Source organism: Microcaecilia unicolor, chromosome 1 (genome assembly GCF_901765095.1).
Source record: "Microcaecilia unicolor chromosome 1, aMicUni1.1, whole genome shotgun sequence".
Classification (NCBI taxonomy): Eukaryota; Metazoa; Chordata; class Amphibia; order Gymnophiona; family Siphonopidae; genus Microcaecilia; species Microcaecilia unicolor.
Window position 1 is genome coordinate 707116451 of NC_044031.1, and position 18741 is coordinate 707135191.

General features: G+C 41.5%; 1 protein-coding gene across 2 annotated transcripts in view; it reads left to right on the forward strand.

Annotated features, from left to right (window-relative positions):
- The first annotated feature begins 634 nt into the window (after nt 1-634).
- NEDD4 (NEDD4 E3 ubiquitin protein ligase) overlaps nt 635-18741 on the forward strand; it is a 578822-nt gene continuing 560715 nt past the window's right edge. For both annotated transcript variants that reach the window (XM_030189078.1, XM_030189079.1), the window contains exon 1: nt 635-931. In XM_030189078.1, the coding sequence (XP_030044938.1) occupies nt 890-931 (42 nt within the window). In that variant the 5' untranslated portion in view covers nt 635-889. The remainder of the gene's footprint in view (nt 932-18741) is intronic.

Below are 18741 nucleotides of genomic sequence, written 5' to 3' on the forward strand. Positions count from 1 at the left end.
CTTATGCAATTAAGCCTTTTTGGTTTCTTATTATATTTCTATTCTATAATTGTTTTTACATTACTACTACTATTTAACATTTCTAGAGCGCTACAAAGTGTACACAGCGCTGTACAAACACAGAAGAAAGACAGTCCCTGCTCAAAGAGCTTACAATCTAATAGACAAAAAGTAAAGCATTTAAATTTAAAATATTTAAGCAGTCAAGTACAAGAGAACAGACAGAAGGACTGAAGATGTTGAAGGGTGGTCAGTGTGGTTACACATCTAGCCTAGTTGGGTAGATCTTATATCCCGCCTAGATTTGTAGATAGGCGAGATTTAATAAAGTTTTATATTAAAAAAAGAAATTCTACTTTAATGCATTTTGTATTTTCAGTTAGCAGGATATGAACAGCGTGTAAGTCCAACAACTCAGTTTCTCACCTCTTCCCCTACTGAAGGAAAGGAGTTGGACCGTACTTCCTCACTGACTGCAGTGCAGAACGTGTGACTGACATCACAGTAAAGCCAGGTACCGACCAGTACCAGCAGCGCGCGATTACAATTATACATAGATTCATAAAGCTCGGTCGGCGCGCGGCCGTAGAAACGTAACTCTCCGCGTCAGCCCTAGCGGAGGGGGGGCGTGACGTCAGAAGTAGTTGGACTGGTGTGTGACAGCAGGGGTAGTCTGAGGCATCACGAACCCCAGCAGAGAACAGAAAAACTGGCCGAGAAGAGCGGCGCCAGCAGCCTTTCTCGTCCAAATAGTCGTGAGAAGTCTGGCGCGAGAAAAGTAGTGTCCGAGACTTCCTGACGGTCCTTGCGCGACACTCCCCTCTCTCTTCATAGCCAAAGAAATCGAAGGAGGGGCGGCGGTGTTCGGGGATTGCGCTCCTCGCTCAGGATGGCGTCGTTTGTGGATGTATTCGGGCTGCCGGCCGATGAGGTGAAGCGCAACATTTGTGGTAGTGGGTGTTTCTGGCTTCGCTGTTTCCGCGAACCGGACCAAGAAGGGGTTGGGCAGCTATTCTTTGTGGACTCGAGGGGGTGCGGGAGGCGTCCCCCTCCCCGATGCCAGACAGTGTTGTAGGGAAGCTGCGCTGGCGCTAGTGTTGCGGAGTGGTGGGAAAGGCTTTAGTGTGATTTTGAAAGGTAGTGTGGAAATCCCGAGGAATTTACAAGAATCTACTTATGGAGGCTTCCACTCTAGTAAGATTACGGGTATGTTTTTTCTTGCTGTTATGTTTATTGACCTTTTAAGGTAACAGAACAACAACAAGAAAAACTGTAAGATGATTTTACCTTCCTATTAGACTAACTTAATACTTATTTGACTTGCTTTGGTAGGTTAAAACCTCCTTCCTGTATTGACTCGAGGAAGATTTTAACCTCAAGAAGAGATTCAACATTAATTAAGCTCGATAAAGCAGAAAAAAAGTGAAGCCTTGTATTGATTATGCTCCATTTATTCTGCATATTAATATCTGTATGGTTATTTTACTTTCTGAAGGTGTTAGGTAGATGTTCTAGGAATGTTGAAATACATTTAAGCCCTAAGGCCAAAGTTAGTGTTAAGGTTTTGTAAGTATCAAAACACTATTGAACAAACATCATTCTTCTAGGATAAACAAATATTTAGCAGTTCAAAAGAGTACCTAATTATTATTCCAGTGACAGCATGACCGAATTATCATGATTTTGTATATCACACAATGTATGTGAAATGGAGAAGGTTGCATTTTTACTATGCAAATTCAATATATCAGAATATTGTTGTCATTTGTCATTTCTTATGGTTATTTCTCTTGCTTTCTGCTTGCCATTATTTTTTTTCTCCTTTTTCTCATCCTTCTCCCCCAGTAGTTGAATTCTCATGGATCTTGCCTATGTCTTACTCCTTGGGCAGTGTCTCAAAATGGGTTAGCTTTTAACATCTTGCACAGCTCATAGTTGTGGGTAAAGGAAAGAAAAAAAAACGTAGCTTATTCTGCCTATAGAAGATTCATAACAATATCAAGCAAAAACTATTTCTAATATCAGTAATATTTATATTCAAATGTATCCAAGCCAGAGGAGAGAGAATTTCACACCCTTATAGAGCAGAGTAACTCACAGGGTTCTATTTAATTAATTGATTCTACAAAAACCTCCCCTATTAAATAATTCATCTGATTTCCAAAATTTCAACTTGAATTCATATATAAATAAGCACCTATAATAATATATTAATATACAATGTCCACCTAAAGTTTCACATTCATATCTTTTCAGTACAAGGTTCTTCCTCTTTTGACTTTGCCCAGAGGAGGCCTTCGTTTCGCAAAATTTCATGAATCATCATGAGCTGTAAGAATTGCCCCTAACACACTGACATGCTCCTCCCAAAATGCTGCTTTTTGTTTAGCACCAGTCTTGTGGATCTAGGCTTCCACAGGTCTTCAAACTGAACCACTGCTAAAGAAATTAAATCTGCTGTCAAAAATATGGCTGTGTTGTTGAGCCTTTCATGACCAAGGCCTCCAAGACATGCATTTCTTGGACATTATTTCCCTACCATATAACAATCTGTATTTGATAAGTTGACAGCCCTTCCCCCCCCCCCCCCCCCCCCATTTCATACCATTCAAAGTGTGTTTGTTTTTAGTGTTGTACTGTGCTTCCTTGCCCTTTGGCTTTAAACTGCTGAATGTGTCTTAATGTGCTTTTTGTCTAAATATTTTTGTATGTTATCGTATTACTTTTTCATCAACATTTTTATTGATGACAAAGCAGAATAATGACAACCAGCAGTCGCAACTTACATTCAGTAAAGACAAAATAGATTTTGCCATCAAACTTTCAACAGTTTTCTGCCCCTACTCCTACTCACCCACTCCTACTCAGTATTTTATAATGAACATTGTTCTTAATGATAACATATAATTCTGTCAATAAAAATAGAAATATACTTAAAGGGGGATATCACAAGACCATACTGACAAAGCAAATAAGTAAAAGGAAATATTTGGAAGCTATCTTCAAAGATTTAACATCTGTATCTTCTACCCTCCCTCTAATTAGTAGTATAAAGCAATATATATTGACCCCAAAACAAAGAAATATGAAAAATGGTAAGAACATTAAAAGTCAAGTAGAAAGGCAAAAAGCAAACAAATCATCCCTTGTTCTCAACTGGCAAGGAACTAATGAAGTCAGAGGCGCCTGTACTCTTATATCACCCCAGAATTCAACAGACAAGAATCCCATCCCAAACCCCAAGAGAAAAAAAAAGAAGCCCACTAAATAAATCTTACAGGTGAGAAATGCCCAACCAACCTATGGGTCAAAAATTTACATCAGGCGTGGATGCTGTTCAAAAACACCATCCTGGAAGCCCAGGCCAAATATATTCAGCGTATTAAAAAAGGAGGACTGAAGACCAAGTGACAGCCGGTGTGCTTAAAAAGTGAGGTAAAGGAAGCTATTAGAGCTAAAAGAAAATCCTTCAGAAAATGGAAGAAGAAACCGACTGAAAATAATAAGCAACAGCATAAGTAATGTCAAGTCGAATGCAAAGAGCTGATAAGGAAGGCTAAGAGGGACTTCGAAAAAAAAATTGTGTTGGAGGCAAAAACACATAGTAAAAATTTTTTTAGGTATATTAAAAGTAGGAAGCCGGCAAAAGAATCGGTTGGACCGCTGGATGACTGAGGAGTAAAAGGAACGATCAGGGAAGACAAAGCCGTAGCGGAGAGATTAAATGAATTCTTTGCTTCGGTCTTCACCGAGGAAGATTTGGGTGGGATACCGGTGCCAGAAATGGTATTCGAAGCTGACGAGTCAGAGAAACTTAATTAATTCTCTGTAAACCTGGATGTAATGGGGCAGTTGGGCAGTTCTACAAACTGAAGCATAGCAAATCTCCTGGACCAGATGGTATTCATCCCAGAGTATTGATAGAACCGAAAAATGAGCTTGTGGAGCTATTGTTAGTAATATGTAATTTATCCTTAAAATCGAGCGTGGTACCGGAAGATTGGAGGGTGGCCAATGTAACGCCGATTTTTAAAAAAGGTTACAGAGGAGATGCGGGAAATTATAGACTGGTGAGACTGATATCAGTGCCGGCCAAAATGGTAGAGACTATTATTAAGAACAAAATTACAGAGCATATTCAAAAGCATGGATTAATGAGACAAAAGTGGAGGAGTGGCCTAGTGTTTAGGGTGGTGGACTTTGGTCCTGGGGAACTGAGGAACTGAGTTCGATTTCCGGCACAGGCAGCTCCTTGTGACTCTGGGCAAGTCACTTAACCCTCCATTGCCCGCTGCATTGAGCCTGCCATGAGTGGGAAAGCGCGGGGTACAAATGTAACAAAAATAAAATAAAAGTCAACATGGATTTAGTGAAGGGAAATCTTGCCTCACCAATCTACTACATTTCTTTGAAGGGGTGAACAAACGTGGATAAAGGTGAGCCGGTTGATTATTGTGTGTCTGGATTTTTAGAAGGCGTTTGACAAAGTATCTCATGAAAGACTCCAGAGGAAATTGGAGAGTCATGGGTAGGAGATAGTGTTCTATTGTGGATTAAAAACTGGTTAAAAGATAGAAAACAGAGTAGGGTTAAATGGTCAATATTCTCAATGGAGAAGGGTAGTAGTTAGTGGGGTTCTTCAGGGCTCTGTGTTGGGACCGCTGCTTTTTAACATATTTATAAGTGACCTAGAGATGGGAGTAACTAGTGAGGTAATTAAATTTGCTGATGACACAAAGCGGGAGGGTTGTGAAAAATTACAAGAGGACCTTACGAGATGGAGACTGGGTGTCTAAATGGCAGATGACGTTTAATGTGAGCAAGTGCAAAGAGGAACCTGAATTATAGCTACGTCATGCAAGGTTCCATGTTAGAAGTCAGGGACCAAGAAAGGGATCTAGGTGTCGTCGTTGATGATACGTTGAAACCTTCTGCTCAGTGTTCTTCTGTGGCTAAGAAAGCAAATAGAATATTAGGTATTAGGAATGGAATTAAAAAATGAGGATGTTATAATGCCTTTGTATCGCTCCATGGTGCGACCGCACCTTGAATATTGTGTTTAATTCTGGTTGCTGCATCTCAAAAAAGATATAGTGAAATTAGAAAAGTTGCAGAGAAGGACGACGAAAATGATAAAGTGGATGGGACGACTTCCCTATGAGGAAAGGCTAAAGTGGCTAGGGCCCTTCAGCTTGGAGAAAAGGCAGCTGAGGGGAGATATGAAAGAGGTCTATAAAATAATGAGTGGAGTTGAATGGGTAGATGTGAAGCGTCTGTTACGCTTTCCAAAAATACTAGGACTAGGGGGCATGTGATGAAGCTACAATGTAGTAAATTTAATACGAATCAGAGAATATTTTTCTTTACTCAACGTGTAATTAAACTCTGGAATTTGTTGCCAGAGAATGTGGCAATGGCGGTTAGCTTAGCGGAGTTTAAAAAAGGTTTGGACAGCTTCCTAAAGGAAAAATCCATAGACCATTATTAAATGGACTTGGGGAAAATCCACTATTTCTGGGTAAGCAGTATAAAATGTTTTGTACTTTTTTGGGATCTTGCCAGATATTTGTGACCTGGATTGACCACTGTTGGAAACAGGATTCTGGGGCTTGATGGACCTTTGGTCTTTCCCAGTATGGTAATACTTATATACTTATGTGGTGTGGAAGAGTCCCCGTTTCCTTCAATTATACAGAGAAGAAAAAGGGGGGAAGGACACTACAAAGGCAGGAAATTAGGAAGAGACTAGAACGTGTTTATAACTAAACTCTGGGCTCGATGGGGCAAAGACTGGATGTATGTATTTCAAGTGCTCAAAAAGAGCCATTTCTGCTTAAAGGAATATCCAGCATGTCTCCACTTAAGCAGCATCAAGACAAGAAAACGGTTCCTCTAGCTCCAAAAAGACTGAGCTGCATCACTGATCCTTACTCCTAATATCCGTTTGCCCAGCATCCCTGCCTTTCAGAGTAAAAAGGTATGAAAACAGTTACGAATATGAAAAACCTCATACCTGTCCAAAAGCAATGCTACAGGCGAAGCTGGAATAGGGTGGGCAAATAGGGTCTCCAAGTAATGTAATATAGCCTTCCAAAAATGTTGGAACGTGCACAGCTACAAAAAGCATGAAAAAATGAATTAACCCCTTAATGGCATTACTTACAAATAGGAGTATCCAATCCCCCGGTCTTAAGCATTCTTATGTGAACTATGGTCTATGCAAGATACAAAATTGACATTCACCCAATTCGGCACTAACAGAAAACGTGGGTATACGACGAATCAGCATTCCAAAATCCAAAGAGTCGTTAGGTAAACCCAAATCCTGACCCCATCGATTCTGAAGCTCTACTCTACTAGGAATCATAGAAATTTCCTGCAAGGCCTGATGAACAGAGGAAACCAATAAGCTGCCATCCTGAAAGGGTTCAAAAAAGCTCAATAAACGAGCCTTTAATGAAATTGCTAATCCCTTGGAGTCCAAAGTAGAAACATAATGAGACACTTGTCTATAAGCAAAACAATCTTTCTCATCAACCACTCCTCTAGCAATCAGATCCTCCCAGCAAGCCAGCCCCTAATATCTGTTGTAAATACAAAACCCCTTTTGCTTCCCATCTATGACAACTAGCATTATCCTGCTCAGGGGAAAATTGTAAATTACCCAAAAGGGATAGTTGATCAGAGACCCCAGGATTACCTCTCAGTAGCAAAACTAGAACTTGCCACGCCTCCTGTAACGATCTTAACACCACACTCGCACGTAAATATGGAGGTAAAATACACAAGGGACTATGCAACAAAGAATAAAGAAGATATGGATAGTAATGAGCCTGTTCATAATGTCTAGGTGTGTAAGTTTGCTCTTCTAAAACCCAGTCTCCCAAATGGCAACAAGCCAAGTTATAAAGCTGCAAGGGAGTCCAAGGGCCCCATATCGCCACAAACCTTGCAAATACTTTTACTGGTTTTTTCAGTTTTTTGCCACTCCAACAAAACTTGGAGAACAACTGTTGCAAAGAAAGCAAATTTCATTTCAACAATTTGAGAGGAAGCAATTTTAAGGTATAGAGCCACTTAGCAAACAATACCATAAGGAAAAGATGTATCCTACCATGGACAGTGACGGGCAAGGACTGCCAGCGGTACAGATAGTCCTTTGTACAATCAAGTAAATGGGAAACATTGGTTGTAGTAGGAGGTAACCAGATAACCCAAACTGAAAGGAGTGAAGCTCCCACTTTAGAGGAAAAGGACCCTCTCAGCCATTCTTCACCCCTGTCGTCGGCAACAGTATTACTTTTTAAATTGTTAACCTCCATGGTGGCCTATTGACTGTGCACAATACCAAATCCTTCAAATCTTCATTGGTTGCTGATGGCTGAAAGGCTTACATTTAAGATTCTTACTTTAATTTTTAAAGCACAGGGATGCACTGTTGCTTGGAGATAATGTAACATCCTTACGTAAGAGAATGACCCTTGAGATTGTTACAGCAGGGACTTCTTGTGATACCATTGTTGAAAGTGATGTGCATTTATTTTTGTCCTTAGGTTAGTTCTTTGGATTTCATTATTATTCACATTTACTATACCGCTATAGCTGAGAACACAAGTGGTTTACAGGCTAAAATGCAGTTAAAAAACAACTACAATATTTGGATAGGAAAGCAAAGAACAACAATGATCCACAGCATTCAAAAATATGGGGGGGGTGGGGTGGGGGAGGGAGGGAGGGAGGGAGGAGAGAGGTAACAGTAGAGTGGGGAAGGTAGAGAAGAGGGAAAGGAAGAGAAATGAAGATAAAGACATAGCATTTGACTACTGGTCAACAAAAGCCTACCTAAGAAGCCAGGTATTAATGGCCATTTTAAATCTGAAAAGGGACAATTCTGCACAAATATCTAAAGGAAGGCTATTCCACATAGGGGCGAGAAAATAGTGTGCTACATCTGGACAGCTAATCTGGGGCAGTGATCATTCCATAAGCATAGAGTATGTTTATTTATTTATTTGTAGTATTTGTATACCACATTTTTCCACCTATTTGCAGGCTCAATGTGGCTTACATTTTCCGTAATGGTGATCACCAATTCCGGAAGAGAAATACATATTTAAGGTGAAGGGGACAGAGAGGATTAAGTATACAGTAAAGAAAGTACATTTTCATAATCAGAGATAAAAGGTGTTGGATTAAGTCGTAACTTAACTTGAACAATCAGGAAAATTAAACTTTTCTCTTGTTGATTAGTATGGACAGTCGGAAAGTACAGAATAATGTTTAAGTGAAGATTCGATGTAAAATATTAATTAACTGGTATTTAGGATGGATTATTGTAGTATGCTTTATCGAATAGGTAAGTTTTCAATAATTTGCGGAAATTATGTTGAGGAGACTAGAGGATAGGGAGGGAGGCCAAGACAGAAGTCTATAAAGGCCTAGAGAAAAATTTTGTACTGTACCCAAAAAACAACTGGTAACCAATGATGTTCTTTAAGATGAGAAACTATAAGTATGATTCAGGTGTATTTTTCCTTTTTTTCTTTTACAAGCGATTTCTTTCCCCCTTTTTCTTCTGTGACGTGGGCTATTTGTTTCTTTGAGTGCTTATTGTTCTGTATATTTTGATTTTCAAATTTAAAAAAAAATGAGAAACTCGATCGTATGGCCGTTGCTGTCCTGCAGTGATTTCTTATCTTTTATCACCTCTTGCTTAGACTATTTCAACTTGCTTCTCACAGGTTTCCTACTAAGCCATCTCTCTCCTCTTCAACCTGTTCAAAATTCTGCCAGTGACGCTATGTTTATGTTAGCCCTCTTCTCAGGTCACTTCATTGGCTCCCTATCCATTTCCGCATATAGTTCAAACTCCTCTTATGGACATACAAATGCATTCACTCTGCAGCTCCTCAATACCTCTCCACTCTCATCTGTCCCTACATTCCTCCCCAGGAACTCCGTTCACTGGGTAAAACTCTCTTATCTGCACCCTTCTCCACTGCTAACTCCAGATTCTGTTCCTTTTATCTTGCTGCACCATATGCCTGGAATAGACTTCCTGAGACAGTATGTCATGCTCCATCTCTGGCCATCTTCATATCTAAGCTAAAAGCCCACCTTTTTGATTCTGCTTTAACTCTTAACCCTTACTCACTTTTTCAGTACCCATGTTTTCTCATTCCCACCTTAGTAATTCCCTAATCCCTTATTTGTCCTGATTAGATTTTAAGATCTGTCGAGCAGGGACTTGTCTCTTCATGTTCAAGTGTACAGCACTGTGTATGTCTAGTAGTGCTACAGAAATGATTAGTAGTAGTAGTAGGAGGGTAAATCTGGATCAGTGTAGTAAAGTAGAAGAATGCCATCAGCATAGATATACATGGAAATTAATAGTAGGGTAAATCTGGATCAGTGTAGTAAAGTAGAAGAATGCCATCAACATAGATATACATGGAAATACAGAAACTTTGAATGATTGAAGCTTGTGTCCTTGAAGGTAGAGACAGACTACTTAAGGTTTCACAAGAGTGTAAGGTCTTATTTTTCATATTTTAGTTTTTTCATTAAAACACTGGCAACACATGCTGGACCAGCCTTGCTGTTTCTAGTACCTGGAATAGCAGACAACGGTAAAGGTGGTGTCTAGGGCAGTGGCGTAGCCAGACCTGACATTTTGGGTGGGCCCAGAGCTAATATGGGTGGACACTATGTATACTGGTATGAGTAGTGTTTAATGGGACATTACAAAATAATGCCTTAGAGTGCACTTGATGAAGGATAAGTAAATAACCTGCCCAACAGTTGTCCTGTGTCAACATAAACCGCGTATATACTTAATGGAACACCACCATTTAAAATTTCTTTTAAAAATTTCTATCCTGCACTAGCCCACAATTCTAGACAATTACTAGACAAACAGCACTTAAGCTTGACCAGACATAAGTCTACTATAATGGCAAACATCTCAACACACATCACAGTATCCTGCAAAATAATTATAGCAATGGCACATATTCATCAAACTTTGCTTTATAACAAATTTAAATGCCTGATTAAACTGTGTTAAAACCATCTTTTTAAAAACTTTAGATAAAAATGGCAAATTGGACACTGGCCTAAAAATATTTGGCAGATCTGTCATAGTCCACAGCTAAGATGTTTCCTCTTACAGTTTTCCACTGAAAAAAAAGTGTATTCAAATTCTGGTAGGACCTCAGTAATAGCAACATTGTCAAAATCCCTTCCCTGCCAGATTCTTTGAGAAGTAACATTAAATCTTATGAAGCTTCTTAGTAGCAAACCTTAACACCATCAATTCTGAACACACAAATATCAGTAACAGTACCTTTAAAAAAGCAGCAGTGAATATACACAACAGCAATATATGTCCCATTGTAAAAGCCAGACAAGTCAGATTGATATAGGTCCCCACACAAAGCACATGCCAAAACACTGAACAACTCTCACCAATTACAGAATAAAGGATCAAAAATTAGGAATTGTCCCATAGCCCAGCATCAGCCCCCGAGATGCCAAGTTACCCAGTTCCAGGCTGGAAATTTTGGGGCTGTCCTGCATTTCTGCCCACTCCATTCTGTTGCATTATGGGAGTCGAAGCACTCAATGGGCACTACAAATCCCATACTGTTTTGGGATATAAGTTCAAAACCAGGACTGCCCCAAAATCTCCAGCCTGAAACTGGATAACTTGACATCTCTTCAGCCCTGTCCTTCCCCTCCCCCTTCCCCCCCATAGCTCAGCATCAGCCCACCTCTATCTACTCCTCATAGTCTGGTAACAGTCCTGTCCTTCCCTCTCTCTTCCCCCATAGTCTAACATCCCCTTTCCCTTCCCAATCACCCACCCAGAAGCCCAACATAAAATATATATATATATTTTAACCTGGCCACTGCAGAATTCACCCCCACCCAGAAGCCCACCAACAGGAAATATACAGCTTTTCTTTAAACTGAACATTGTGAAGACCACACGCACCCAGAAGCCCACCACCATTAAATATAAAACTGTTTTTCTTTTCTTTCTTTTTTTTACCTGAGTCCAGTGCAGAGAAAGTGTCCTGTAGATTTCAGAGAAGTCTACAGCCCCGATCAGTGTGTGCACGTGGTTCAGTGTTGGGGAGAAGGCCCAAGTTGGCTCCTAGCAGTGGCAGAGGTTGGCAATGTGGGGAGTAGACTTCAATCCAATGCAGCTACAGTGGCTACTGACTCACTCCTGGGGCTGGAGGATAATGAGTGCCCAGATTTCCCCAGCTGCTAAGTTCAGTGCAGCACCCGCCTCCGGGATTTCCGACTCCCTGACTTTGCAGCAGGTTTGGGTCCTGGGGGGGGGCTGACTGAGACCTGAGCTGTGCAGGAACCAGCAAACAAACAGTGAGCGAACACTAAAAGGAATTGCTGTTTTTTTACCTTTTGCCCATTAGGAATGGAAGCAGAGCAGCCTTGGGAGGTAAGCACTTTAAGAGCACAGCAGGGAGCGAACTAAACAAAGACCCCTACTGGACTCCAGAGTCCAGAGCAAAGCAAAGTAGCAAACAGGGCAGTGCAGCAGGAGGGCTGCTACTTTGCTTGTAGTAGTGCTGGTAAATTAAAAAAAATAAAATAAATAACACCAGAGCTGCAGGGCTCAGCTCACAAGATTTGTTTCAGTACTTTCTACACACAGCTGACTGAGCTAAACGATTGGAGCAGCAGCGATGTGATGTGGAGGGCAGCTGGCACCTGATTGGTGATCACTGAGACTGGGCGGGCCTGAGCAAAAAATGGGTGGGCCTGGGCCCACCCAGGCCCACCCGTAGCTACACCCCTTGTCTAGGGGCAAAGTGACTGCCAGCATTACCGGTCAGCATGTGACTGAGAAACTATGGAGGCCATCTGCTGAGTGGTGTAAAACCTATTGGCGTGTATTCAAGACAAAATGCACCCTAAATGAACCTGAAAAAAATGCTGTGTCTGGAGTAGTGACACATTGATGGTGGTTACCAGGGTACCTTTTGACAAACTGGCAACTCAGAATACTCCTGTGATGTTGCTGGTAGCTACTAGGATGCGTCACAGGTCAGAGCTACTGGATGCTTCTGGAAAACTTGATAAAATTGCACTACCAAAAAAACCAACTCAGTTTGCAACTTGGAAGGTATTGAGTGGGACTCAAGTTGACGAAATAGAACAAATGTTGAGAGCTATTGAAATATCACATTGATGTGTCCATCCAGACTGAAATTTGATACATAAGAAATTTACGACCTTAACATCATTGACCATGTGTATTTCTCTGAACAACACTATCTGTGGTGTATAAGATTTCTCATCAATGAAGATGCAAAAGGTCAGTCATGTCCTTTGACACAGTATCAGATTGCTTCGCTGTATTGACATATAATGGAACAGCATCAGCTATGATCATTGTGACGTTTGCCCCAACGTAAGTAAGTAATGACAGCTATACCAGTCATAGCCTGGGCACAGTAATGAGCCATTTTCACCCAGCTAAGGAAAGGGAATCGGAAACCTACCATCTGGAATCCTCATATACCATAGTGAGATCCCAAGGAGAAAATACTCTTGAGCTCTTCTATAAAGCACTCCACTAGGAGATTACTTAAACTGCAGTGTGCAGTGAAGGGAGAATCAACTTAGTAGGATAATGTTAGTAGCCTTACATTAGACTGAAGAGCCTGAATGCTACTTCATGAAGCGAGAACTAACCCAACCTGATTATCATCTCCCATGAGTGTAGGTGTACTTCACTAGGGACTGTGTTGGAAATGTAGAAAATAGCAGATAAAGACCAATATTACCTATCTAGTCTACTACTACTACTTCTACTACTACTTATCATTTCTATAATGCTACTAGATGTACGCAGTGCTGTACACTTGAACATGAAGAGACAGTCCCTGCTTGACAGAACTTACAATCTAATTAGGACAAACAAACAGGACAAATAAGAGATAAGGGAATTACTAAGGTGGGGATGATAAAATAAGGGTACTGAACAAGCGAGTAACGGTTAGGAGTTAAAAGCAGCATCAAAAAGGTGGGCTTTTAGCCTAGATTTGAAGATGGCCAGAAATGGAGCATGACATACTGGCTCAGGAAGTCTATTCCAGGCATATGGTGCAACGAGATAAAAGGAACGGAATCTGGAGTTAGCAGTGGAGGAGAAGGGTGCAGATAAGAGAGATGTTCCCGGGGAGGAGAGATGAGAGTGGACAGGTACTGAGGAGCTGCAGAGTGAATGCACTTATAAGTCCATAAGAGGAATTTGAACTGTATGCGGAAATGGATAGGGAGCCAGTGAAGTGACTTGAGAGGGCTAATATGAGCATAGCGACACTGGCAGAATATAAGTCGTGCAGCAGAATTTTGAACAGATTGAAGAGGAGAGAGATGGCTAAGTTGGAGACCTGTGAGAAGCAAGTCTAAGCGAGAGGTGATAAGAGTGTGGATAAGGGTTCTGGTAGTGTGCTCAGAAAGGCAAGGGCGAATTTTGGTGATATAGAGAAAGAAACAACAGGTTTTAGCAGTCTGCTGAATATGTGCAGAGAAAGGAGAGAGAGGAGTCGAATATGACCCCAAAGTTGCGAGTTGATGAGACAGGGAGGATGAGAGTATTATCCACAGAAGTAGAGAATGGGGGAAGAGGAGAGGTTGGTTTAGGGGGAAAGATAAGAAGCTCAGTCTTGGTCATGTTTAGTTTCAGATGGCAGTGAGACATCCAGGCAGCAATGTCGGACAGGCAGGCTGATTGTTTGGCTTGGATTTCTGCAGAGATTTCTGGTGTGGAGAGGTAGATCTGGGAGTCATCAGCGTAAAGATGATACTGAAAACCATGGGATGAGATCAGAGTACCAAGGGAAGGAGTATAGATGGAGAAAAGAAGAGGTTCCAGGACAGATCCTTGAGGTACACCAACTGACAGTGGAATAGAAGTGGAGGAGGATCCACCAGAATATAAACTGAAAGTACGATGGGAGAGATAAGAGGATAACCAGGAAAGAACAGAGCCCTGAAATCCAAGTGAGGACAGCATATCAAGGAGTAGGCTGTGATCAACAGTGTCAAAAGCAGCAGATCTAGAAGGATGAGGTAAGAGTAGAGACCTTTGGATCTGGCCAGGGAACAGGTCATTGGAGACTTTAGCAAGTGCTGTTTCAGTTGAATGAAGGAGGCAAAAGCCAGATTGAAGTGGATCAAGAATAGCTTGAGATGAAAGAAAGTTATGGCAACGGCGGTGAACAGCCTCAAGTATCTTGGCTAGGAAAGGGAGGAGGGAGATGGGGCGATAGTTGGAAGGACAGGTAGGGTCAGGTTTTTTAAGGAGTGGTGTGACTGTGGCATGTTTGAAGGCATCAGGAACAGTGGCAGTGGAAAGTGAAAGATTGAGGATATGACAGATAAAAGGGATGACAGTAGGAGAGATAGTGTTAAGTAGATGGGTGTGAATAGGATCAGAGGAACAGGTAGTTAGTGTCGAGGAGCAAAGGAGATGTGTAGTTTCCTCTTCAGTGATTTCAGAAAAGAAAGAGAAGGAGGCAGGGGTTGGAGAGTTGAGAGAATGGACTAAGGGAAGGAGAGGTGGAGGTGACCTGGATGAGAATTCAAGTTTAATCTTGTGAACCTTATCATAAAAGTAATCAGCCAGAGTCAGGGGAGAAAGTGAAGAGGGAGTTGGAGGTGAAGGCACTTTGAGGAGAGAGTTCAGTGTGGCAAAGAGATGTTGAGGGTTTGAGCCAAGAGAATTTGTCAACTGGATTTAATAGTCCTGTTTGGCAAGTAAAAGAGCAGACTGGAAGGAGGTCAGCAAGAATTTGAAATGTATGAAGTCAGCATGGGCACGGGATTTCAGCCAAAGGCGTTCGGCAGAGCGGGCACAGGAACGCAGGTAGCGGATTCTAGAGGTCAGCCAAGGCTGGAGTTTGGTACGATTTACAGAATGGGGAATGGGAGGAACAAGTGTATCCAGAGCAGAGGAGAGAATAGTATTATAGGAAGAGACAGCCTCATTGACAGACTTGGATAACATAGTGGTAGAGAAGAGATTTGAAACACTGGCGGACAGAGTAGAAGGGTCAATAGCCTGAAGATTCCTAAATGCATTGGTTAAGATTGGACGGGACTGGGGAGGAGGGTGTTTAAGTGTGAAAGTTATCAGATGATGGTCAGAGAGAGGAAGAGCTGAGGCACAGAAACTGGAGAGTGAGCAGTTTGAGAAGAGGATAAGATCAAGACAGTGGCCATTCTGGTGAGTGGGGATAGTGGAGCACAGTTGAAGATTGAAAGAGGATGTTAAAGCGAGAAACTGAGACACGTAAGAGTGAGAGGGATCATTAGCATGAATGTTAAATCCCCAAGAATGAGGGAAGGAGATGAAGGTTCAAGAAAGAAGGAAAACCAGGCGTCAGTCAGTGAGAAAGGAAGAAAGGGACTTATCAGGGGGGATCGATAAATGACTGCTACTCGGAGAGGCAGAGGAGCGAATAGATGGATGGAGTGGACTTCGAAAGAAGAAAAGCGGTGAGACTGAGGTGGAAGAAGAAGGTGAAATCTACAAGTAGTAGCCTGACACCACCTCAGTGGCCAACTGAGCGAGGAGTATGGGAGAAAAGATAACCTCCATGGCATAGGACCGTGACTGAAGCAGAGTCTTCAGGGCAAAGCCAAGTTTCAATTAGGGCAAGCAGATGGAGAGTATGAGAGATAAACAGGTAATGGATGTAGGAAAGCTTGTTACAGACAGAGCGGGCATTCCACAGAGCACACGGGAAAGGCAGGGAAAAAGGGGGGTCTATCCACAGCAACTATCCATAGCGACTAATCTCTATTATTGCTCCTTAGAGATATGATGTACTTGTCCCATGCTTTCTTAAATGAATACAGTCCTCATCTCCACCACCTCCACTGAGGCCATTCAATGCATCCACCACCCTTTATGTTTTTAGATTACTTCTGAGTCTGTCCCCATTCACTTTTCAACTTCTGTCCCTTCCAGGGTTTCCTTTCAATTGAGATGCCCACCTTCTGTGTATTTATGCTACAGAGGTATTTAAAATGTCTCAATCATATCTAGCATATCTTCTCTATCCAGCCTTTCTTACTAAGTATTAATATTTAGATCTCAAGTCTATCGCCATATAGTTTTGATGAAGACCACTGACCATTTTAGTAGACAACCTCTGGACTCACTTCATCCTGTTTATCTTTTTGAAGATGTGATCTCTAGAATTGTACACAACACTGTAAATGAGCAGGGCAGAATCTTTACTGAAGCACTGCCGTTCCTCTCCTTATGCACCCAAGTATCCTGGTTTTTGCTGTTGCTTTTTCTACCTGTTTGGATACCTTAAAATCAGCAGATACCATCACCCCCAAGTCCTGTACTGCTCCCTTGAGTTTTTGTAGCTCAAATACATGACCCTACATTTTTTTAGCATTAAATCCTAGCTGTAAATTCTAGATCATTCTTTAGCTTAGCTATATCTCGTCTTGTGTTATCCACTCCATCTGGGATAGCCACCCTGTTGCAGGTTTTTGTTATCCACAAAGAGAAACAAAAAATAAAGTAGTGTGTGTATGTATATATGTATGTGTGTGTGTGTATATATATATATATATATATATATATATATATATATATATATATGTGTGTATATGTGTATATAGCTTTCAACTCAATTCCAATCAGTCACTTAAGGCCCAATATTGAGGGTGCTCAGGAACTGTGTCAGTGCTGTGCTGCAATCTAGTTACACCACATCTTGTGCTCTCCTTTGATCCAACTCTCTGGTCACTTGGTCAAAGAAATTAATCTGATTTGGCTGACAAGACCTATGTCCAGCAAAATCATTCTGCCTTGGATCCTGCAATCCATTAGATCCCAGAAACCACACTATCCTGTGTTTTAGAAGCATTTCTGTTATTTACTGCAAAGGTCAGACTAACCAGCCTGTAGTTCCCAACCACTTCATTACGTCCGCTTTTGTGGAAAGGACCACATTTGCCCTTCTCCAGTCCACTGACACTACTCTGACTCTAAAAGATCATTGAAAAAGTCAGATAGCAGAGTCACTAGAACGTCCCTAACATTCCTTCAGTACCCTCGGATGTATCCCATTGCTTTGTCTTCCTTTAATATAGCTGGCTCCTCCCCACAGTCTTGTAAAAATCTCTGCAGCAGAAGGTGGTTTGGGCATGTTGGCCAGTGTTGCAGTGGTTGAATATGTGAATCTTCAGGAATCCTCTGGTGGTTTGGGAAAGTGAAGTTCTTGATTCAGTGGGCAAAGAAGTAGCTGTATGCACTTTGGCAGCTTCCATAAAAGACGTGGAAAACATCCAAGCATATTACCTGAATAGAGAGACACACTGGATTCATGAGGAGTTAGCAGATTCCACATTCTGTGTAGAAATGAGGAGGATCGCCAAGGTTTACAGAGTCAGCCAATGGAAGAATGGGAATCCTTGGGAACTAGTGCCTTGTCTCAGCTGTGGCCTTATCATAGTCTACTGTATATGTTTCTTCCTTGGCCCCTGTCATAGTATTTCAAAATATTGCAGAACATCGCAGCCTGGTGGTCCTAGCAACTTCATGTTAGCTGAGGAGTCTGTGATACACTGATCTGATTAGAATCAGGACATCAAAACTGTCCTTTTGCAAGATGAGGGCCTTCTTCTCAGGGACTAATCATTTAGGAAGACCCATTCCCTCCTTTTGTCTTATGGCCTGGCAGCTGAATGGGTGAAGCTAAGGAAGATGTTGTTTTTGGAGATAATAGCAGCCCTTTTTTTGCAGGTGCAAAAGAGGTCTGCATCTATGGCATATGTTGTAATATGAAAGGTTGTCGAGTGGTGTTTCTGGAGAACAATATTGCCTTTCTGCGGTTCAGTCTTTCGTATCCTTTCATTTTTTGCAGAAGGATTTTGGAGCAAAAGGTTGACTTTTCAAAGTTGTATGTGGCAATGATTTTTACGCGGCAGAGGCTTGAATTAGGGTGGCTTACTTTTGGCTCATTCTGATACCCTCACATTTTCTGAAGGGGATGAAACATCTGTCTTTTTATGAGACTGGTGGCTTTGTCCTTAGGGTGCTTGTGCTTTTGTTGCTGCTTTTCAAGCCTATTAGGAGAGCATCTGTCGAGGATTGTACTCTTAAAATGGTGTTCTTAAAAACAGTCTGAGCGAAGTATATGTTGAAATTCTAGACTCTCTTGGGAGGTAATGTCTTCAAATGGGTTAGTTTTTGTGCATATCATGACAGTAATGAGCCCCATTCCAGGACATTTATGGAATATGCCAATCTCTCAAATTTACTGCTAACTACTACTACTACTTGACATTTCTAAAGCGCTACTAGGGTTACGCAGCGCTGTACAATTTAACATAGAAGGACAGTCCCTGCTCAAAGGAGCTTACAATCTAAAGGACAAATGTACAGTCAGTCAAATAGGGGCAGTCTACATTTCCTGAAAGGTATAAAGGTTAGGTGCTGAAAGCAACATTGAAGAGGTGGGCTTTGAGCAAGGATTTGAAGATGGATAGGGAGGGGGCTAACACTTGCTGTCTCCTTTTTTAGGGAAGAAAAATCTTTCAGGAGTATACAAAGTAACATAGTAGATGACGGCAGAAAAAGACCTGCATGGTCCATCCAGTCTGCCCAACAAGATAAACTCATATGTGTATACCTTACCTTGATTTGTACCTGCCTTTTTCAGGGCACAGACCGTA